Below are 23,971 nucleotides of genomic sequence, written 5' to 3'. Positions count from 1 at the left end.
CCCCCTTGTCTCCCAACACCATCGCTCCCCTCCCCGCTATTTTGGGCTTGCCCGAGTTCAAGCAGATTTGAACTTTGAAGGAAAAATGATCATTTTAACAGAAGTGAACAGGCAACTGAATGGAAAACCTTCTTATCTTAAGGTACCTGTTTTGAACTTTGATCAGAGCAACTTTGATAGGATGCATTCAGTTCTGGACATCATACCCTCAGGAAAGATATAGTGGCATGGAGGAATTGCAATGCAGATTCACCAGAATTATGCCAGGACTTAGCAGGTTAAATTAAACTTGGTAGATATTCCTTTCAGTATAGGCGATTGCGGGAGTATTTAATGAGAAGTTTCACATGTTAAAAGAATTTAATAGAAAAAAATGAAGAGAACCTATTTCCCATGATGAGGGAATCAATAACAAGGACACATAGGCAGAATTCTCCATTGTGCTGTTCTCCACTGCCACCCCCCTGCATCCAGGGAGTAAATGGCAGGCACAAACCAGCCCCCACTCTAGCAAATAAAAGCAAAATACCCCGGATGCTGGAAATCTGGAACGAAAACAGAAAATGCTGGAAAAACTCAGCAGGTCTGGCAGCATCTGTGGAGAGAGAAGGAGGATCTCTGAAGAAGGGTCAAACGAGCTCGAAACATTAACTCTGTTTCTCTCTCCACAGATGCTGCCAGACCTGCTGAGTTTTTTCAGCATTTTCTGTTTTTACCCCACTCTGGCAGGTTACTCTACAGCCATTTAACGCTTGGCAGGGTGTTATTTGGCTAAAAGCAAGACTTACACCCCCATCTGGGTCGGACGTCCCATCTCCAAGAACTGCCAGCCAATGAAATGATTCTCTCTGGTTCCAGTAGAACCACTACTGGGACTGCAGCCTGTACCCAAACGGTGACCAGTGCCAGAGCCAGTTGCTGGGGGAGGGGGTGGGGGGGTGGGGGGAGGGGGGGGGGGGGTGGTAAGTGGGGGCAGTTTCCAGTGGGGCCATGTTAGCAGGGCCTGACAAGAGGGTTGGGGGGCAGTGGAGGGCTGGCGGTAGACAGGCCAGGGGGAGAGGAAACCTGGGAGGCAGGGAGAGAAGACCTTGGGAGGACCTCCAGTGGGCACATGGAGCCCATAAAGGAGGTACCCCTTTCTTCCCTGCCACCAGCCTGTGCAACAAATGCTGCCGGGCATCTCACCTGGCGTCGGCCTCTGCTCACCATGGGAAAATTTGCAGAAGGGGCAGAAAGAGGACCTTAAATGGTCTTAATTGGCCACTTAAAGGACTTCAGTTGGCCCCTGGGTGGACAGGACACCCAACACCACTCCACCACATATAAAGTCATGGTGGGGTCAGGCAAGTAGGCACCGGGAATGGCATCCATGGCATTGCACCAAATTTCATGCCCCCCACATGTCTGTCAACCCACCTGTGGGAGAGCAGCAAATTCAACCCATAATCTTAAAACCATTGGCTAGGCCATACAGCAGTGAAATCAGAAAGAACATTTTCTACACAAAGTATAGCAGAAATTTGGCAGTCTCACCACCTGCAACCCCCTCCCTATTGTCCATAACTCCCCAACCCAACAAAATTGTCTGATTAATTGTCAGTTTCAGTCTTGAAAGCCCCAATTTTTTTATTAGGTCAGGTTCTCAAGGGATATGGAGTCAGGGCAAGAAAATGGCTTAGCCATGAACTAATAGAACTACAGAACAGATCCAATGAGCTAAAGACCCACCCCTGTTCCTAATTTTCATTCTTCTGTAAAATTCCAATATAAACTCTCACTGGCTGCTTAAGAGAGTTGGACAGTCCTTATAATCATGGATTGGTTCTAGCAAGAGGCCATTCAGCCCATTGAGTTTGTGCTGGCTCTCTGCAAGGGCAATTTTGGGCAGAGTTTTACAGACCCATCACAGTCCATTGAATTCGACAGGACCATATGATCCCCCCGGCGTAAAATTCCGCTCTTGGTTAGTCCTATATTCCTGTCCTTTCCCTGTAGCCCTGCATTTTCCTTTCCTTTCTGTGCTTCTTTATTTATTTTTTGAAAGCCATAATTAAATGCATTCCAGGTTTAACCACTTGCTGCATGAAAATGTTTTTCCTCATGTCACCTTTTGTTCCTTTGCCAATCATCTTAAAATGTTTCCTCTGGTTCTTCCACCAACAGGAACAGCTTCTCCCTTTCTATCTGTCTAGACCCCTCATGATTTTGAACACCCCTATCAAATCACCTCTTAACCTTACCTTTTCTAAGGGGAACAACCCACCTTCTCCAATCCATCCATGCAACTGAAGCCCCCGCATCCCCGGAACCATTCTCACAAATCTTTTCTGCACCATGTCGAAAGCCTTCATATCCTTCCTAAAATGTGATCACAGAGTTGGACACAATATTCTAGTTGAGGCTGAAACAGTGTTTTTTCAAGGTTCACCAGGACTTCCATGCTTTTTTTTATTCTATCCCTCACTTTATGAAGCCCAGGATCTTATATGTCTTTTTAACCACTTTCTCAAACTGCTCTGCCATTTTCAATGATTTGTGCACATTTACCTCCAGGTCCCTCTGTTCCTGCACCTCCTTTACAATTGTATCCTTCATTTTATATTGCCTCGCCTTGTTCTTCCTACCAAAATGTGTCACTTCATATTTTTTTACCTTAAAATTCTTCTGCCATACTTTTGCCTATTGCACCAGCCTTCCTGTGTCCTCTTGAGATTTATCTCTACCTTCTTCACAATTCAAAATACTTCCAAGATTTTTATCATCTGAAAATGTTGAAATTGTGCCCTGTACACCCAAGTCTATGTCCTTAATATATATGAAGAAAAGCAATGGTTCTAGTGCTGACCCTTGGGGAACCCTTATTATATATACCTTTCTCCAGTCCATAAAATAACCCTTCACTACGCCTCTGTGTTTTCTGTCACTCAGCCAACTTCGTCTCCATGCTGCCACTGTCCCTTTTATTCTCTGGGCTTCGACTTTGTTGACAAGCATTTTATGTGGCCATTGTCTAATGCCTTTTGGATGTCCATATACACCACATCAACCGCATTACCCTCACCAAATGTTTTTGTTAACCCCATCAAAAAACTCAATCAAGTTATTTAAAAATGATTTGCCTTTAACAAACACGTTTGTTTTCCATATGTGACTGTCCAAGTGACTGTTAATTTTGTCCCAAGTTATCATTTCTAAAAACTATCCCACCATCAAGATTAAACTGACTGGTCTGTAGTTGCTGGGTTTATCCTTACACCCAATTTTAAACAAAAGACTAACATTTACAATTCTCCAGTCTTCTGGAACCACGCCTTATGTATCTAAAGAAGACTGGAAGATTGGGAGTGGCCTGTACCTCTGCATATTTGACCTTATTTCCTCAGCCTCTTTGGATGCATCCCAACCGGTCCAGGTGACTCACCAACTTTAATTACAGAGAACCTCTCTAATACCTCCTCTTTATCAACATTTAGACCACCCAGTATTTCAACTACCTCCTCTTCCACTATAACTTCAGCAGCATCTTTTTCCTTAATAAAGACAGATGTAAAGTACTCATTTAGCACCTCAATCATGCCCTCTGCCTCCATGTGCAAATCTCCTTTTTGGTCCCCAATTGGCCCCACCCCTCTTCTTACTACCTGTTTCCACTAGAATGCCTCCAGAAGACTTTTGGATTCCCTTTTACATTAGCTGCCGGTTTCTTCTCATATTCCTCTTTGCCTCTCTTATTTCCTTTATCAATTCCCCCTCTGGACTTTTAATGTTCAGCTTAGTTCTGCCTATTAATTTTGAACAACGTTGAATATCAGATAAAAATCAGATGGGAATAGAATTCCTTATAAGGCCAGTACCAGGTGTGTTTGAGGGGCAACTATTTTGTCTTGAATGGCAGAAGGATGTCATTAACCTTATTTAAGGATCTTGGTATTTGGATCAAATAAGGCTTATCAATTGAATTATTTAAAACAGAATACTATTAGGTGATACATTGTGTTACTTAGCTGCACAAGAACAAGTGGTCAGGAAACATCTGTGACATTGTGTTGTTTGTAGCATTTATAACCTCTACTTATGTCCCCAAAAGTCCTGAAGCTCTTGAAGATGGCGGTGGGGATGAGAGCCTTACTGAACACTGTAATCCAGGCTCTACCACAGGTGAGCACATTGCTGTAATTTTATACTGAAAGGTACAGGCATACCAGGGATGGCAAATTGTGTAGAATCTTTTTATCGCTCTGGACGTTCACTATGCTTCCATCAATAGCTCATCTGATGTTATGTTCCCAAGTGTGAGAAACTGTTCAATGCAACAGCTCAATGTTGTCACAATCCCAGGGGAAACTAAAGTCTAGATGGGAGTTGTCACATCAGTGCAGCGTTAACATCCTAGGCTGTTTTGTCATCATTACCAAAACGTGGAAGTGGCCGAATATTGGAAATCCCACCCCTGAACACCATTTTCATGGGGGAGTGAGTGAAGTTGGATCGGGATTTGCACATGCGCATTTCATGGAGGCAGCTGCTCACGTAAATCAGCAGCTGCCTCCACTCATGTCTAGTTTGGTGACCTAAGTGCATGAAACACGATGTGCACAGAATGGACCTAGTAGGAGTAGGTCTGAACTTTGTGGAGTCCTTTGGAGAGGTGAGGTACCCTTATGGAAAGGTAAAGTATCCATTTGGATCTGCCCCTGGACCTTTTGGGGAAATCAGGTGCCTGTTGGGAGAGGCAGGATTGGTAAAAGTATCAATGCATGCAAAATGTGCATAAACTCATTAGCTGTCAAGCTCATTGGGACTGTCAGAAGTCTCAAAAGGAACTGTCAAAGGCAGCTATCAAAACTGTCTGTCAAGCTGTCAAGGCATTTAAAACTCCTGCCCTTTAAATTTTGAAAAAAATGTCTGGCATGTTAAAAAAAATCAGTACTCGCTATTTTGGTCTGTCTGTTGTCATAAGCCTGAGGGCTACTAATACTGGATAAGTGCTACATGATTGATTTTACAACCTTCCATTATCACAGTAGGGGCCTTCCATGTCACAGTTTGATTGACAGTTCCAAGTGCTTACAGATCCTTTGAAGTGGGACTATGAATTCTAATGCTTGTTTATAAGGACTGAAAGCACTTGAATGAAATGATTATTCTATTAAATGATTGTATAATGTGAGAATGGATGTTTTTTAAATATTTTGGAGGAATATTATGTTATTCTGTGAGGAAGGCTGTGTGTCTCTGTATCTCTGTGTGTGTAAATGATTTAATTAAGCTGGGGAAAAGTTACTAGAAGACATATTATCTGGGGGGTTTAAAACATGAAAGGATAGAGGTGTTGGGTTTGAGGTACAAGTGTATAGATTAGATTTAACATTTGCATTTTTAGATAAGTTTGAGAAACTAATGGGACTAAAGGCAGACAAGTCACCAGGATCTGATGACCTGCACCCAAAGGTTTTAAAGGAAGTGGTTGCAGTCATAGTGGAGGCATTGGTCAAAATATTCCAGAACTCACTGGATTCTAGGAGGGCCCAGCGGATTGGAAAACCGTTAATGTGATGACCCTGTTCAAGAAGGGAGGCAGACAAAAAGCAAGAAACTATAGGCCAGTCAGCTTAATACCTGTCATTGGAAAAATGCTAGACTCCATTATTAAGGAAGAAATAGCAGGACACTTAGAAAAGCTTAACACAATCAAAGAGAGTCAACTTGGTTTTATGAAAGGGAAATCATGTTTGACAAATTTGCTAGAGTTTCTTGACACTATAACAAGACTTTATCAAGAACGGCTAAACAGGTTAGGCTTTATGCATTAGAGTTTAGAAGAATGAGGGGTGATCTTATTGAAACATACAAGATTATAAGGGAGCTTGACAGGGTAGATATTGAGAAGATGTCTCCACTAGTGGGGGAATCTCGAACTAGGGGACATAGTTGCAGAATAAGGGGACACTCATTTAAAACTGAGATGCGAAGGAATTTCTAGTCTCAGAGGGTAGTGAGTGTCTGGAATTCTCTACCTCAGAGAGTCGTGGAAGCTAGATCACTGAAAGTATTTAAAGAGGAGGTAGATTTTTGAAATATCGGGGATTGAGGACTATGAGGAGCTGACATGAAAAGGAGTTGAGGCCTGGGGCAAATCAGCCATGATCTTATTGAATGGCAGGGCAGGCTTGAGGGGCCAAATGGCCTACTCCCGCTTCTATTTCTTATGTTCTTATGTAAACTTAGTGCCAACTCATGCCAATACCAGCCCCAAACTGATCACCCTTTATGCTACACCTACCATGCCAACTCACCCAGTATCCACCATGGACAGACCTCAGGACCCATGCTGAGATTAAATAATACAAAGATCTAAGTGTCTATTGCAGACTTTATTTTAAAAATAACACTCCCATTCACTACCTTGACATTCTTTCAACTACAAGATCCCTTATAAGAACAAATATATCATCCAAGTGCATAATCCCTTATAAAAAAAACATTGGAATTCATAGTCCCACTACAAAGAATCTATAAGCACTTGGAGCTGTCCATCAAACCGAAATGGAAGGTACCTTACTGTGATAATGGGAGGTTATGAAAATAGTCATGCAGCATTAATCCAGTAATGGTAGCCCTCAGGCTTATGTCAACAGACAGTGAAATAACAAGCACTGTTTATTTTTTAAAAAAACATTACAGACATTTATTTTCAAAGATTCAAGGAGCAGGAGCTTTAAATGCCCTGATAGCTTGATAGACACTTTTGACAGTTGTCTTTGACAGTTCTTTTTGCCACTTTTGACAGTTCCAATGAGCTTGACACTTGATGAGTTTATGCACTTTTGATGCACATTCATGTCAACTTTTAACAACCTTAAAGGGCACTTGACCTCTCCCAAAGGGCACCTTATCTCCCCCAAAGGTATCCCAGGACCATCCAAATCTACTTCTCCAAAAGGGTACCCCACCTCTCCAAAGGACATTACAAAGTTCAGTCCTGCTCCTACCAGATCTAACCTGCACACATCTTGTTTTACACACCTGGGTCACCAAAATTAGACATGAGTGGAGGCAGCTGCTGATTGATGTGGGCAGCTGCCTCTGTGAAATAAGCATGTGCAAATCCCGACCTGGCCCCATCCCCGCTCCTGTGAAAATGGTAGGTTCCATGATTGTGTACGGGACTTTCAATTTTTGGCCACTTCCACCATTTTCGCAATGATGGGGAGGCTCTCAATTGTTGCGAAAATCCAGGCCTCACTTGATGCTGACACACACTGATCTTCAACACTCATTCAACGTGAACACTCAACACTGACAAAGTGGCTGAACTTCAAATTGGGATTTTGATCACCTCTTTCCCAGCCTGATTCAATTTTCAGGTGGGTTTTTAATTGGGAACCCTGCAGTGATCGCCATACAGCCAGGAGGCTATTTAAATATGCAAATTCAGGTCCTGCTCTTGTTGTAGAACTTCCCCTATCACACCCCCAGTCCAGTTTTCATGGAATATTGGACTGAGATTACCTGTCCGGTGTTTTACAGATGTTGAGCATCTTTAAAGGGACAAGCACTCCAGGCTGTTCAGGAAAGCTAAGTTTTTGCTTCTTTTCAAGTTTTAAGCTCCTCCTAGCCCCACAAAAAATCTTCCTGGCCTCTACCATGGCCATGGACAGGCTCAGAGTGTCATTGTCAGCATTGCACCTATTTCAGGCCTGACTTGAGAATCTCACACCCCTCTTCCCTTTCCCTATTTAAGGACTAAACATTTTGTAGATTATTCTCTGCAGTCTGCTGATTATTGCCATGTCAGCTGTCACACACTTGTTTTATTTTATTCATTCATGGGATGTGGGCGTCACTGGCTAGGCCAGCATTTATTGCCCATCCCTGCTGCAGTTCTGCACTGTCTCTGGGCTGACTGGTGTAGCAGTAGCTCCTAATCCCCATCCCTCAGAAGAGAAACTTATTGATAACAGTATAACTTATTCCATTTCTCACACCAACCATCTTAACACTTGCCCAAATAAAAGTGTCACATCAATGTAGATGTCACATTCACTACAAGACAGGCTGAGGCCTCAACTGATTTTGCTTATGGCTTTCAATATTCATGGGAAAGACACAACTTTAATTCTGTCTGAGGTCAGATTGAAACTCAGGTCCTGAAAGTGCCCCAATGGAATGTGACAGCCCCACCATTGCAAGAGAAGAGCCTTCAGTACTTTCTGGCTGGGTCCAATTGCCAGACCTGAAAGTACGTTATTCTACCCAAACTGGTTTCACAGCTTTTGGGAGTTCATGAAGTTCATGCATATGACGGTCTGAAAATTTGCACTACATTCAGAGGTATCATGTAATCATCCTATAATTAAATGTTTTTTTTTGTCAAATGTTCTCCAATTTAAAAAAAAGAAGCATTGAAAGGTATGAGATTTGCATTTTGGCTTGCAGCCATGAATGGAGCACGAGTCAGTGAGAATTACGTCAATGAAATAACCTCATTCGTGAAGTGCTGCATGAAACTGAGAAGTCAGAAGCAGTTTCATAGCTTTAACATTTAATTCCACATGTCCCCTTCCTCCTACAACTAGGGCAAGTGATTTGTTGTGGTAATTGACCTGCTGTCACTCAGATCCACAAAGAAATGGCCATTTTCGCTGCCTCCAAGATTTGGTGGTACTAAAATTACACACTTCATTGTAGGGTAAGATTTTGAAGAATTCATCACTGGATGGCTTTCAGTGTGACTCACTTTCCAGGGATGGAATTTAATTCCCTCCCCTGTGGCAAATTTAGTGGCAGAGGGGCATTCAAATGAATGGGAGGGTGGTGGCTAGGTACCCCGCTGCCTTCCCACTCTGCCCCGATTAAGTCTATAGATGCAAGATAAAAACAAAAAAACTGCGGATGCTGGAAATCCAAAACAAAAACAAAAACAGAATTACCTGGAAAAACTCAGCAGGTCTGGCAGCATCGGCGGAGAAGAAAAGAGTTGACGTTTCGAGTCCTCATGACCCTTCGACAGATTCTGTCGAAGGGTCATGAGGACTCGAAACGTCAACTCTTTTCTTCTCCGCCGATGCTGCCAGACCTGCTGAGTTTTTCCAGGTAATTCTGTTTTTGTTTTTGCTATAGCTGGAAGGTTCGTGGATTGCCCTTTTGCCCCGCCACCAATTGAAGCCCTTAAGTGTGCAATTAATGCCTACTTAAAAGCCTCATTCCACTGCGGCTGGTATTTAACTAGCATCTCACCATGCAAGAAACCAGAAAAACAAATGCTAGGGTTCCTTGCAGGCTTCCAGGGGAGAGGTCCCTCGTTCAAAGGCACTCATGCCTGAGCAAGGGACCCAGCATCAGGAAGGGAGGGGCCTGCTGAGACCCATCCCACTGACCTTGTTGCCAATTCCCCTCCCTCTCCCCTACCTCCACGACACCATCTCACAATACCCTGCCCGTCCACCCGCCCGCCATAACTCACCTGTGGCCTGGCAACCCTGAGCCTCAGATGGATGCATTACCGGCAGCAGCCACCGCCTCCCAGGTGGCACCGCTGAGAAATGAAAAGCTTCTGACCTCTGATTGGCTGGCAGCTCTTAGCAGGTGAGACTTCTGCCCCTGGGGTCCTTGATCCTGGGAAGGCTTGCTCCTACCCAGTTAAGTGCCTGAATGAGATGGGCCTTCCCCAAGAGATGTGGTGTGGGGCTCTCAACAGCACACCAGTAGGAGGGCGAGACCCCCATTGCCATATTCTGCCCCAGGACTGCAATATATAGGCTTTTAAAACACAAGCTTAACTCCACCTGGGCAATACCCCTCGACTTATCTCATCTTCTAAAGGTTTCCTCCCTCAGTGGTGTTCAAATGTTGAGCCTTGTCCACTCACTTGCATCTCTTCGTTTTGAACAAAGAAAGAAAAAACTTACATTTATAAGGTGCCTTTCACAACTTCAGAATATCCTGAAGTGCTTCACAGCTTCTGAATTACTTTTTGAACTATAGTCACCGTTATAATGTAGGAAGTTGAAGCCAGTTGAAGCACATCGAACTTCCACAAATGGCAACGTGACCAGATAATCTTGGTGATGTTGACTGGGGTATGAACATTGGCCAATGCACCAGGGCATACTCCCTCGCTCTTCTTCAAATAGTGCCATGGAATCTTTGACATCCACCTGAGAGGACAGACAGGGTTTAGCCTAACATCTCATCTCCAAAATATTTCATCTGTTTCCTCACTCCATAACCTCAACATTGATGAGACTATAAAGTGATCGAGTTTGTGTTACTGCAATAAAATTTGATGTACATATTTATTAATCCTCTCATCATTTGGCAACTAGACGAAATATTTATTTCATACTGTAATGAGTATAAACTTAGAAGTTACCGTTTGTGATTTTTGCCTCTGAATAGTTAACTATTCACATGATAATCTCCTGCTGTTCTAAACCTTTAAACCTCCTTTGAAATGAAGAAGTAAGGTCATATGAACACTTTGTATATATGCTAATGCTAATATTCTAATCAGAAATTTCTAGTCTACAGTTTCAAGCTGAATTCTCCATAATTAAAGTGTACCTATCATAATTGATTCTGGAAACTTCTCTGAGATGCCATTGAAAGTTATACAGAGGAGAAGCTTTCAGCATCAATTAAACTAAAAATTGTACATGTATTTGAATGATCCAAGGTTGATGGTCAGAAGACAAAGGATGAGATGGCTATTTTAAGCCACCCTATATGTGAGTCCTGCATTTTCACCAATGGAAAACTCCTTCATGGTCTTTATCTCTCTCTTGCAGGTCGGGAATCTCGGACTGTTGTTCATGCTGCTGTTTTTCATATTTGCAGCTCTTGGAGTTGAACTTTTTGGGGACCTAGGTAAGATACTGCAGGCACAAATACATTTACCTTGAGCTACTATTTCTTTGTACTGATTAAGGCCCTGCTTTCTTCATTTTAACATGGTTTACATAATTAGGCTTATCATAAGAACACAATGGTATTATTTACTAATCATGGTGATCAGTCTCTATCAATTAATCTGCAACAGGTGTAGACATATGAGGGAAGTAAACTCCCAGTGATGGAGAGCTTTGGGAACCATAGGTCTAAAATCACCTATTCTCCTTGAGTGTGCTACATTTATTACATGTCATGTGTCAACATACTCATATACTGGAGCCCAAAATGTTATTTTCTTAAATAATAATATGGCCAGAGGCTTGACCTCTTTGTTTGTTGTTCTTTGAACAAGGCATCTATCTTTTACATTGTAAGCAAAACCACCTACATGGATTTGTTGTTCTTTGAACAAGGCTTAAGATAGCTTCAGCCTGCTAACTTAGCAATAGTGAGTTCTAAGAAAGTATTCATTCATCTCTGATTATTTGCAGGCACTGTAATTTATTGGGTCTTCAATCAAATTCAATTTAATTAACTTTAATAAAGAAAAAGAACCTTGGGTGTGTCCTATGCCCTCATTAACCTTGTACTAACATTGGACCTCCAAGAAATGAAAAATATCAGATTGAAACCTAATAAGTGCCTTGAATTGTCCATAGGTGAATCTGTTCCCATCAGTTGCTATACATGTGTGCAATAATAGACAGCACTTTGGAGATTTCCTTTTGGTTTTATGTAGTTTGATGACATGAATATTCTAAGATATTATTTTTTGTGACAAATTATTTCCCTGTTTTGAATGAAAATGTGGGAAGCCCCATCAAAGATGCTTTGTGTTGGTCACGTTGTTCCATTTAACTGTCTTGTTGGGGCCGAGGTTCAGAATTCAGATTCAATAACACAATTCGTCCATTGCTAAACCTTGATATACATGTTTATTAATCCTCTCATCATTTGGCAACTAGACAAAATATTTATTTCATACTGTAATGAGTATAAACTTAGAAGTTACCATTTGTGATTTTTGCCTCTGAATAGTTAACTATTCAAATGACAATCTCCTGCTGTTCTCAACCTTTAAACCTTTGGCTTTCCTTGAGTATATTGGCCAGGATTTTGCAGTCTCAATGACAGTGAAACTGTTCACGCTCACCATCATTACTCCACTGGCATTGATTCTACTCTTCTCCTGAGGGTATGCTGTTGAGACACCTTCCCCTCCCAAGCACCCCTCACCACCATCCCAGGCAGCAATCAATGGAAGTCAGTTGAATTGATGAAAACTTTCACTCTTATGCTGTTAGCCTCATTGTAAAGCTCCTTGAAAAAGTTACACTTTGTTGAATGAAGTTTTTAAAGGTGTACTAACGTTACATTTATTGCTAAACACCTTCACTGATCATAATAAGCTTACTTTATATTTGTGGAATGTAAAATTTTTCCACAATGATAAAAAAAATTCTACATGTTGTTTTTTTTTAAGGGTTGTTTACCGTTAATTTACCTTCTATAATAATTCAATCGTAATCATTTAATTCACTACCTGAAAATCTAAATTAAAAGTGAAGGACATTAAGTGCTTTTAACTGTCCGGTTTGCTGTATGTGAATACTTCAATGTGATTGGTTCCTTACCATCCTGCTGACATCACTGTTGCTACATGCCATGATATCCCCACTTGGCGCCAGATTTAAATTGCTGTCAGGTTAGGGGAAAACCACACCACCGAGATCACTATATCTTTGTGAATAGTTTTCTTTGGGGTCAGAGGCGAGCTCCCTTGATTCGCAGATGACTATAAAATCCAGGCCATTGTATTATGAACGTATGAAGTGAATATAAAAAATTATCTAATTAATTGTTTATAATGATTAAAGGAGTTGATTGTGTATATAGAGGAAAACTATTTCCTCTTGGGTGAGCTCATAACAAAGAGGGCATAACCTTAAAAGCAGAGTTAGACCATTCCATGGTGATGTTAGGAAGCACTTGTTTGCACAAAGGGTAGTGAAAATCAGGAACTATCCCCCTAAAGAACTGTTTTGGCTGGGAGTCAATTGACAATTTCAAAACTGAGATTGGTACGTTTTTGTTAGGCAAGGGTAGTAAGAGGTATGAAAGCAACGTGGGTAAATAGAGTTAAGATACTGATCAGCCATAATCTAATTGAATGGCAGAACAGATTTGAGGGACAGCTTACTGCTGTTCATTTGATACGTTGATTAATTATGGTTTTAATTCCAACGTATGGTCCTTCAGAAATATTCACCATATAGTTGCCATTTAATTCATCATTGCAACAAAAACAGAATATTTGTCCCTGATCCTCTGAGGCATTTTTGCTTAAATAAATGGTATTTTTCAACATCTTGAATGTAGAATGTGATGACTATCATCCCTGCGAGGGATTGGGGCGACATGCCACATTCAGAAACTTTGGGATGGCTTTCCTCACCTTGTTCCGAGTATCAACTGGAGACAACTGGAATGGAATAATGAAGGTGAGTTTTTTCTTCCTTTGGCAACATTCCCAACATTTCCCTCGGGAAATGCTGACCTTCCTGGTGTATCAGATTGATATTGGTTGTCTGATACGTTTCAGATCAAGTCTTTGACAACCTTTGTTCCCAACTACAGAAGCTTTCACTCAAAAACACGAAGCTCTAGTTCAGCAAATGAGATCTGATACCATTTTCTAGTGAAAGTCAAATTTAATGTCATTTGCTGGCAATCTTTCTCATTTCTTTCCATCTATAAGGAAGGAAACATAACCGGTAGTCACAGGTACTTTTCAAGTCCTCAGAATGTCCCTCAATACTTTGCAAAATGAATTATTTTTGAAGTGAAGTCCCTATTGTTTTATAACCAAATCTAGCACCCAATTTACACACATCAAGGGTCCACAAACAGCATGGAGACAAATATCCAGATCATCTGTTTTGGTGAAAATGCTGGAAATACTCAGCAGGTCAGGCAGCATCTGTGGAGAGACAGAGTTAACGTTTCAGGTTGATAACCTTTCCCCACAACTGGAAAATATTGAAGATGAACAGCTTTTAAGGAAGTGGGTCACCTGCAATTGCCTTTCTTTCTGCCTTTTTAATGGTCTTTTTATAACTTCTAGCTGATAACTTTCAAGCAGCTCTCTTTTATATTATTTGTTTTATACTTCTGACATACTGAACACAACATATTTCCTATAATCACTTTAGACTAATTTGTCAAAATTGAAGCATGAGTGCAGACAACGATACCAATCAACCATAGCTCACCAAAATTGGAATTTCCACAAAGATATTATATATATGTCTAAAGCCATCAGAGTAGAAGTGCGTCTTGGACAACAGCACTAAACAGGCGGTATGTCATTGCTCCACCTATTATTTGTATAATAAGCAGCCGATTTTGTGCAGCACATTTTGCATTACTGCCCAAGATTAATTTCTCTCCTGTAAAATGTTACAAGAGGAAAGGAGGCTAGAGTAGTCCAAAACTCATAGGCCTGTTCTCTCCCCGTATTCCTGTATTTCTCTTTGCTCCAAATATTCATTCACCTTCCTTAAAATAAACAATGCAGTACTCGATACTTCAACCTTTCCCTTCTGCAATGCAGTCCGTACAAATTTGTGTAAAGAAAATTACCTAATCTCTTTTCTCTCCTACTTTGTAAATAGTTTTAATGACTGATTTCAACTGATTTCCTAATCAGAAGCCTTTCTCTGTACAAATTCTTTCAATGACCTTTATTAAATCTCACCTTGTCCTTCTCTGCTCCAGTGGAAATAATCCCAATAACTCCTCGTACCTATACTTTCCAATCTCTAGTGTCATCTTGGTGAACCTTAGCTGTATGCTCTCAACAAATTTAACATCCTTTCTAAACTGGAGTACCAAATAATTTTAATTTTGTTTTCTGCATCGAATTGAAAGTAAATGTTTTAATTGAGCCAAGTATCCATTAAACCAGGGGGCAATTTGCTGACAGGACAGCTAGAAGTACGTTAAAATTCAATTCTACGCTTGAAAAAGTAGTTGAACTTCTGCCTGCTTGAACATATAATCATGTTTACTCACTGCACTCTTTTTTGTTTCAATTCTTTAACTGCTTTTCCCCCTTTCATTGACAGGACACTTTGCGAGACTGCAACCAAGAGGGCACCTGTTATAACACTGTGGTGTCCCCAATCTACTTTGTCTCCTTTGTACTGACAGCTCAGTTTGTGTTGGTGAATGTAGTCATCGCGGTGCTGATGAAACACCTGGAAGAGAGCAACAAGGAGGCGAAAGAGGAAGCCGAACTCGAGGCAGAGCTGGAACTTGAATTAAAAATGTTAAATACCAATCAAGGGAATGTGGACGCTGTGACCTGGGGAGGCAGTGATGGTGGAGATGCAGGTGACAGCCCAGGGAGTCCATCTGAATCACTCCAAATTAAAGTGGATTCACCATTTTCTTTAGAACCACCACTGGTAAGAAACAGAATATTAGGGTGAATCCTTCTCATCCATAGAGTTTTAATAGAAAGCACATTGCACTGTAGAGTATTTCTAATAACCACAGTACAACAGTAGAATAGGTACAAAGGAATAGGGTCCCAAGAAGAGAATAATCTTGATCAAGAGTAGACACAGTTTCATTTACTCCTCAATCCATTAGCATCTTTATTAGTTCTGCTTTGTTCAAACCAGACTCATTTTGTTGGCCATGGGCCAATCAATAGCTCAGGATGTATTAGGGTTGCTGACCCTCCAGGATTGGCCTGGAGTCTCCAGAAATTGAAGATCAATCTCCAGGACATTGCTGCATGCCATCCTGAAGAAAAATCTTGGGGACATTAAAAAATATAGTTATTTCAAATTTTCTTCAAACATATCTCTTTATCAGATATAAAAATATTGAAAATGGTGGAAAGGGGGCAGGAAGGAAAGGCTTTTTGGCTGACAGTCAAGCATCATCCAATTGGGTGATGAGTCTTATTGCTTTCCAATTGGCGTAGGAAGGCAGTGCATCACAAGGATGGATGTGTTGGCCAATAAATGGCTGGAGCTTGGGGGAAAGTCATGTAATGAAACCTCCAGGAATGCATTTAATCACAGTCGGCAGCTCTACTAATATATTATGTAAGATTCAATCTGTTGGGTTCATATTCAAGGGCCCTCTTAATAATGTCCTATTTTAGTTCTGGAGGTTCAGTGCTCTGCTCCTTGCTGATGTCTTCATCATCTTCCATTTTAAGAAGACATCTGGAAGTCAAAATGCTAAAGGGCAGAAGAAAGATTGAATTTTCATTTATATAACACTTTTTCTAATCTCCGGGTGCCCCAAAGTGCTTTACAGTTAAAGGGGCGTTTGTGAAGTATTGTCACTGTTTAAATGTAGGGAAATGAGGCAGGCAAGTACTGCACAGTAAGCTCAACATACAGCAATGAAATAAATGCCCAGATTAGCTCATTTAGATTGAGGGATAAATGTTAGCTAGAACTCCCCTGGTCTTCTATGTATGGTGCTGTGGGATCTTTTACATTCACCCAAGAGAGTTGATGGGGCCTCAGTTTAACACTTTATCCATAAGACAGCACATCCCATAGTGCAGCACTCCCTTGCCACTGCACTCCAGTTATTCGACTGAACTTCTCAGATCTTCAAAAGTCATTATGGGGGAAATTTTAACCAAGACGGCAAGTGAGTTTGGGTTGGGTAAGGGATTAAAGTCTTAAAAAATCACATTCCCAAACCAAGCCTGCCTCCAACCTGCCCACTTCTGGTTTTAACTGAGGTGGGATGGTAAGCAGGTGACCAATCTGCTCCAAGGAGGCAAGTTGGTACTTTAAATATGATAATGAGACTGCGAACCTCATTGTTATTCAGCTTTTCAACTTTAACTCTGGTCGGCTGGGTTTCCCGAGCCTCAGGAAACCTGGCAGCTACATCAAGGTGAGCTCTTGGGAATCCAGGGGGTGATTACCTTGCACCTAGCTCCTGGATCCAGCTTGTCTGTTTGTGGATCCCCTGTGGTCTGCAAACCTCCCCACCATCCCCTACAGGCCTTTCTCATGAGGCTTCAAACCTCCACCCTGAGGCTCCCGAGCCATGGGCAAGTGGGCAAAATTGTTAGATGATAAGTGGATTACAAATGAAAGGTTTTTAATCCCAGCATGAACAACCACGGATATGAGTGATCAGAACCAATAATAAACAAGACAAGTGAGCTTATCTAAAGGCAAAGAATAATGGCAAAAATGTGGAGAGTGAAAACTAATGAAAGCAACAAAAGAAGAATCTAATGTGCACCAAGACAGAATATTAAAAAAAACACTTGCAGATGGTATCATGCTCAATAGAAAATATTTTTATGTGCATCAGGAAAGGACAGATTTAGATATGACAATAGTAGAACATAAGGACATAACTGCGTGGGTAGAATGATAGCAGATATAGTTCAGCATATTCCCATCTGCCATTTCTACTTTCACTGTAAACTTTGGACATATGAATTGCAGATGGGAACACAATATAAACGGGCAAACACTGAGGGTGTAACTTAGGGACCCAGGTATAAAAGTCACTTGAAGTTACAGTGTAGGCTCAGAGTGACTGACAAAACAAAAGGGATGATGGACTTCATCAAAAGAGTTAAAAGCAACCATAGCACTGGTGCAGTCATACAGAGTGCTGGCCAAAATCACAAGTGGTGCACTGTGTTCAGTTTTGCCATCTTACTTTACCTTGGGGTTTACCTTGGCAATTTACAAGATGTATATCTTAGATGAAGGCACTGAGCTATGATGACAGATTTGGTGAATTTACGTTCTATCCCTAGAGATTAGGAAATTAAGTAACAGAGTGATTGAGGTGTTTAAAATAATGAAGAGAATTTAAAAATGTTAATCAATTCTGCATCTATCAACTTCTGGGGCAGTGCATTGGAAGGTTTAGTGGTTTATTTTTAACTGATTACTTTCTAATTGCAAGATTATATCTCCTTGTTCTGGATTCCCAGCTAAAGACTCATCCAAGGAGACAGTTAGTGGTGTGGAAGACAAACTCTGAGCCCTGGATCTTCAGGGGATTTTTCCTTTTTCCATCCCGGTTACCGCCACTTCTCAGGGTGTCATTTAGAAGGTAGCAATAAGGGCCCAGTGTTCCCCCAACAGAAGTAGAGAGCTTTGCTGACCACCAAACCTCCTTTCCTGGCTCCTCTGCCAGCTACTCTTCACAGATAATGTCACCCTCCCTTTTAAAGTTCATGTCATTACTCCACCTCAAAAAAAAATCACCTGCGCTGTCCCCATAAATTACTGCCCCATCTCCAAATCCTCCAACCTTTTTCAACATGTTGTAGCCTCATAAATCAATGCATGTTTTCCCATAACTTTGTGTTTCTAAATCTCTCCAATCAGATTTCTGCCTCTGCCAGAGCACTGAAATGCCCTTATCAAAGTCCCAAATGATATCCTGTGTGACTGTGACTGTGGTATACTGTCCCTCTTTGTTTTCCCCCTTTGACTATGACATTGGGACACTATCCTTCCTCATTCTTCTCAACACCTACAGCCTTTGACACAGTAGAGCATACCATTCTCCTCCAAAGTCTCTCCTCCATTGCTCATTTCAGTGGAACTGCTCTTGTTTGGTTCCATTTTGCCAAACCAATCATAGTCAAAGCAACGGCTTCTCTAACCATCCCGGTACCATTACCTGAGGAATCCCCCAAGGATCTAAACTTGGCACCTTCATCTTTCTGCTGCCCTTGATGACATCACTATTAGACACGAGAACAGCTTCCAACTATACACTGCTCCACTTCTCCGCTTCTGCACCACGTCTCTCAATCCGTTCGCTGCCTCTGTACTGTCAGACTCTACCGGAAGTCCAGACTTGAATAAACCATTACCTCTTCTATTTAAATATTGGGAGGACTAAAGTCATCATCTTCATCTCCTGCCACAGAGTACTCTTTGCCAGTGATTAAATACTACTCCTTTCTTACTGTCTCAGATTCAACCAGATTGTTTGAAACCTCAGCTTCCCACCCCAAATCCTCTTCATCACAACGATTGCAATTCCACTTCCGACACATTGCCTCAGCAATTGCGTCTGCTTCTGCTTCAGTTTATCTGCTGCTGATGCCCTCACCTGTGCCTTTGTCACCTTCAGACTCCAATGATCGCTTAGCCAGCCTCCCGTCCTCCATAAGCTGCCCTGTATACATCAGATCATCAAAGCTCTGCTGCTGTATCCTATTCCACACCAAAGCCTGTTCACCCTTCAACCCTGACCTTGCTGACTTAAATTGGTTCCCCCAACACCTCAAATTTTCAATTCTGATGCTAATGTTAAATCCCTTCATGCCCTTGACCCTCCCTATGCCTGTAACCTCCTCCAGTCCTATGACTACACTGCCCCCAAACTCTCCTCTCTTCTGGCTGTAGCCTCTAGTACGTCCCTCCTCCCTTTGCCCCAGGCCTTCACCCTACTATTGGCAGTCATGCCTACTTGAAATAAGTTTGGGCAGTCTTAATCCAACTCTTAATATCCGTGAGTCCACAATAAACCTCCAAATTCACCACTAAACTGCCAAGTTCACTCAGAGGCACTACAAAATGGCTGGTTTGGGAAGTGTAAGTATATCCCATTGGTAACATAAGGAGCGTTCTTCTGGAGCTGGACCCACTGCTTGAGTGAAGTAAAGCCAACTTTACCCTGCATCTGACCTGGGTATACTTGCAAATGGCATTGGGCCTCTAAACAAAAATGTCTACGATACCTCAGCATGATTCCTTCATGTTGAAAAGAATAATGAAAAATATATAATACTAATATATAGAGGTTCCTATTTTCAGTGCCTCCGTACAGACTGCAAGGTCACCTTACCTGCAGATATATTGGTCAAGGGTGCCTGGAGGTGCAAGTTTCTCTATTATTTTTAAGCAACTTGGGGCATTTTATTACATTAAAGATACTATGAAAATGCAAATTATTGCTTTGTTTTTTGATTTCTGCACCCCCCCCTCCACTTTGGCTTCACCACTGGCAGCCATACATTCAATCTTCTAGGCTCCACGTCCTGCAATTCCCTCTCCGAGCCTCTCCATCTCTCTACCTTTTTCCTCCTTTAAGACCCTTCTAAAAACCCACCTCTTTGGCCAAACTTTTGATCAGCCCTGCTAATACTCCTTCTTTGGCTCTGGCCTGATTATGGGAGAAATTTAATGCACTCCCTCAGAGCGGGTTGGGAGGCAGTGGGGCATTTAATCGGACGTCAGTTGGGGACCCCACCTCCTTTCACTCTTTTCCCCAATTAAATGTGGGGAGCGAAGGCCATAGACAGCCTTCCCACCCCACCACCAATTGAGTGGCCAATTAATGCTTTGCAAACCCGTGCAATCCATTTGCGGTTTTCTAGAAGCTGATAGGCTTCATTTCATTGGGCATATAATCCTGTCAGGTCCCATTATGATTCAGGAAAGTGGCACCTCCCAGCCATAGAAGTCCCCAATGCAGGCCCGATCCCTATCTCCACCTATAATAAATAGAAGCAAAATCCTGGAAATCTGAAATAAAAACAGAAAACACTGGAAAATGCAGCAGATCTAGCAGCATCTGTGGAGAGAGAAACAGAGTTAACGTTTTGAATCCATATGACTCTTCTTCAGAGCTAAAGAGAGGTAGAAATGTAATGGATTTTATACTGTTTAAGAAGGGGTGGAGCAAAATCAAAGGTGAGAGTTCAGGAGAAGTTGACAATGAGGTCATGGACCCTATCTCCACCTCTTTGTCTCACTGACTATGTACGGGGCAGGCAGGTAGAGGGTCTACCCCTTACAAATGGAAACTTGGGAGCATATTTTGAGTTCTCGGCCAGGATTTTACCGCCCCTCCAGTCCAGCAGGATATTACAGTCGCGCTGAACTGAATGGAGATTTAAATGGCTCGCTGCATCCGGCGGGGTGAGACACGCCACGACAGGGCTGTAAAATCCAGGCTCTAGTGTCTCTGAGTCCTGGCCTATTTCTGTGCCCCTCCTCCACACCACTAACAGAGTTGCTAGAAGAACTGAGGCCAACACTAATAGATAGGCCAATACCTGGGTTTGGGTCCAAAAATCATTCAATCAAAGGTAGAGTTGCCAACTCTGACTGGATTTATCCCTGGAAGTTTCATCACATGATTTCCCATCTCCCACTGCCCCTTCCCCATATTCCACCATTGGTCACTCAACGCATCTATTCCCATGACACAGCACTATCCTTTATCTAGAGTAAAGCGAACAGAACTTATTATTCAAATGGATGATTCTTGAACAGCTAATAGTTACAATTAATAAATAAAAGTCCTCAAAGAAAATGAAAAAAAATACAATATTTTTAATGCTCCCTCTGATTTTTCTCCAGGAATTGCTAGCAGCAGTGTCCAGGACATTAATTTTTAATTCCTGGGGATTCCAGGATAATCCGAATCAGGGTTGGGGTCCAAACAATTTGTACCTCATTGAAAACAGATCAAACATGTTTCTGAAGGAGGCTGAACTTTGTGGCTTTATTCTCTCCCCTGCCTTAATCTTATTTAATCATTTGCTGCAGGGTTGGGTAAGGTAGTTAGGTGTGAATGAATAGAGGAAAATAAATTTGTAGATCACCAGATTGAGAAATCATGGATTAAGTAACGAGCACTGTTAGTGAATTTTAATCCTACTCGGTCTCAGGCATGTTGATGTAAATCAGATGATCATTTAATACTTCGTGACATCAAAAATTATGCCAAACAAATAGCTATCTGGCAGTATGATAACTTTGCATTAGCAGCCAACATCTCTAATGAGAATTAACTATTCCTTACAATGTACAGTGTCAGAGTGCAATTAATCAGTTTGTTTTTCAATGTTGCGCACCAATGTTTTCACTGTTGCGAAGTGGGGATTTTGTTTAATGACATGTTCTTTTTCCTTTTCATCTCCTATCCACACCTTGTTATGTATTGATGCAATCCTTCCACTTCCAATTCCCTTTCCTGATTAACCGCTCCCCCCCCACTTCACCCTTCCCTCTCGCATGCCTTGTGTACACAGGACAAGCAATTTTTTGACAACGTCTCCCTGCTGATCCAAGGTTCACTGGAAGGAGAATTAACCCTCATGGATAACCTCTCAGGTTCTGTCTGCCACAACTACGCCATCCCACAGCAAAACAAATGCTGTGCTGAGAAACAGGTTAATAATTCTAGTTTCTCTGCCAAAGTCCTGTATTCAGATCTGGAACCTAAGGATGGCTCAAAAGACCAAGGCTAAATGAGGCAAAGGGAATGCATTGAAGAGGATACACCAGGGGCTTTTCAAGAGTGTCACTTTTGATCAATATAGTATGAAGGTCATTTCATTATTTGCAGGAGTAGACATTGATAGAATATACTGCACATTGATTAATGTAATATGGCTTGCTGCGTCTGGCGGGGTGAGACACACCACGACAGGGCTATTTCCACAGTTTCCATGGGCCAGATGTTCAATATAGGGCTGGGAACCCGATATCTGGATACATCCCAACCCTACTCCCACGCTGTTTCGCCCTCACAATGCTACTTTTAAGTTCAAATGGCCTAATTGGTCAGGAGGTGAGCTCGGCGCCCAATTAGTGACACCGAATGCCTCCAGGAGGCAGGAGCTGCCTGCTTGGCGCCAGCAAAAAAGGCAGGTGGGAGCCATATTGGGACCTGCCACTCTCTTGCCAAAGAGAGCAAGAGGTTCCCTTTATGGCCAGTAGCATCCAGGGTGATGAAAGGACCATGCAGGCTAAACTACAGAACAGTGGTCAGGGTTAAATAAATGGTGAGGAAGTTTCTGATGGCCCTGCAGCGAATTCAACAGGTGCACACTAACGTGCGCCAGACTGTTTGGATTCACCACATTAAGGATTCAAAATTGTGTGTTCATTAAGGAGCTTAAAGGGCCATTAATTGGCAGCGAGGGGATTTCCCGTTCCCTCACTCATGTTGGCCCTTTGAGAATTTCCACCTGCCCTGGAGGCATCAGGCCCCAAGACAACCTCTGGGACCACAAACTTTAAATCCCACCTGCTTCATGTCCCAACACCAAGGCTCCTTTGAGAATCCAGCTCTATAACTCATTGGGAACTGTTTCACCTTTGGAAGGAACATCCCAAAGCACTTTGCAGCCAATGAAATACTTAGAAATGTACTATCTGCTGTAGTTTATGGAAACACAGCAGCAAATTTCTCACAATGTGGTCCCTCAAACAGCAACGTAACAAATGACCAGGTAATCTGTTTATTTGTCATGTTGGTTCAGGGAAAAATATTGACCAGGTCTTCAGGGAGAACACCGCCTGTTCTTCTTCAAAATGGTGGCATGCGGTCTCTTATGTAAACTTGAGAGAGCACACAGGGCCTCAGTTTAATGCCTCATCTGAATGACAACATCTTACATTATATCACTCCCTCAGTACTATACTGACGTTTCAGCATAGATTTTGTGTTCAAGTCTCTGGCGTGGGAATTGAACCCATAGTCTTCTGACTGAGAAGCAAGAGTGCTGCTAGCAGAGCCAAGGCTAATGACTGTGGGGGAACATATGGACACGACAGAGAGGAAAAAATCAGAAGCTAAAGTTGAGAGATGGGCCATCTACTAACTTTTGGTGTATTCTGTCCAATCGTACGAGCCGATTGTTATAAGAGCTCCTGTGCACATGGTAGTAGTATTCACCTCTTTGACAGACTGAGCTTGCCCAGATGTCGCAGCTGAGTTGCAGTTTATAGGCTAAGCCTCTCCAAATGGATGGGCAGGTAATCAGGTGTTGGACAGACTCCACTTTGCAGCTGCGTGAGCAGTATTCAAGTCTTAGACAGCTTTGGATTTTGTAGAGAATTGTAGGATGTTTCAATGTTATGCCTGAATTAAAAATCCTGAACACTGGACATGGATGGGAGGTGATTGATGTCTTGAAATTCCATTGTGCAGTCATCAGTCTCAAAGCTAACTACACTGAGACTTGATCATGTTCTTAGACTTTAGTACATTATAGGGCCCATATTCTGAATATATTCTGCCAACAAGGAACCTT

General features: G+C 42.0%; 1 protein-coding gene across 1 annotated transcript in view; it reads left to right on the top strand.

Annotated features, from left to right (window-relative positions):
• cacna1g (calcium channel, voltage-dependent, T type, alpha 1G subunit) overlaps nt 1–23,971 on the top strand; it is a 727,897-nt gene that overhangs the window by 668,226 nt on the left and 35,700 nt on the right. Inside the window, exons 29-33 of the mRNA XM_041216784.1 lie at nt 4,088–4,158; nt 10,791–10,869; nt 13,273–13,394; nt 15,021–15,362; nt 21,962–22,102. Coding sequence (XP_041072718.1) covers nt 4,088–4,158; nt 10,791–10,869; nt 13,273–13,394; nt 15,021–15,362; nt 21,962–22,102 — 755 coding nt within the window. The remainder of the gene's footprint in view (nt 1–4,087; nt 4,159–10,790; nt 10,870–13,272; nt 13,395–15,020; nt 15,363–21,961; nt 22,103–23,971) is intronic.

This window comes from Carcharodon carcharias, chromosome 22 (assembly GCF_017639515.1).
Source record: "Carcharodon carcharias isolate sCarCar2 chromosome 22, sCarCar2.pri, whole genome shotgun sequence".
Lineage (NCBI taxonomy): Eukaryota > Metazoa > Chordata > Chondrichthyes > Lamniformes > Lamnidae > Carcharodon > Carcharodon carcharias.
Note: the sequence above shows the minus strand (reverse complement) of the source record. Positions and strands in the feature narration are given on the sequence as shown.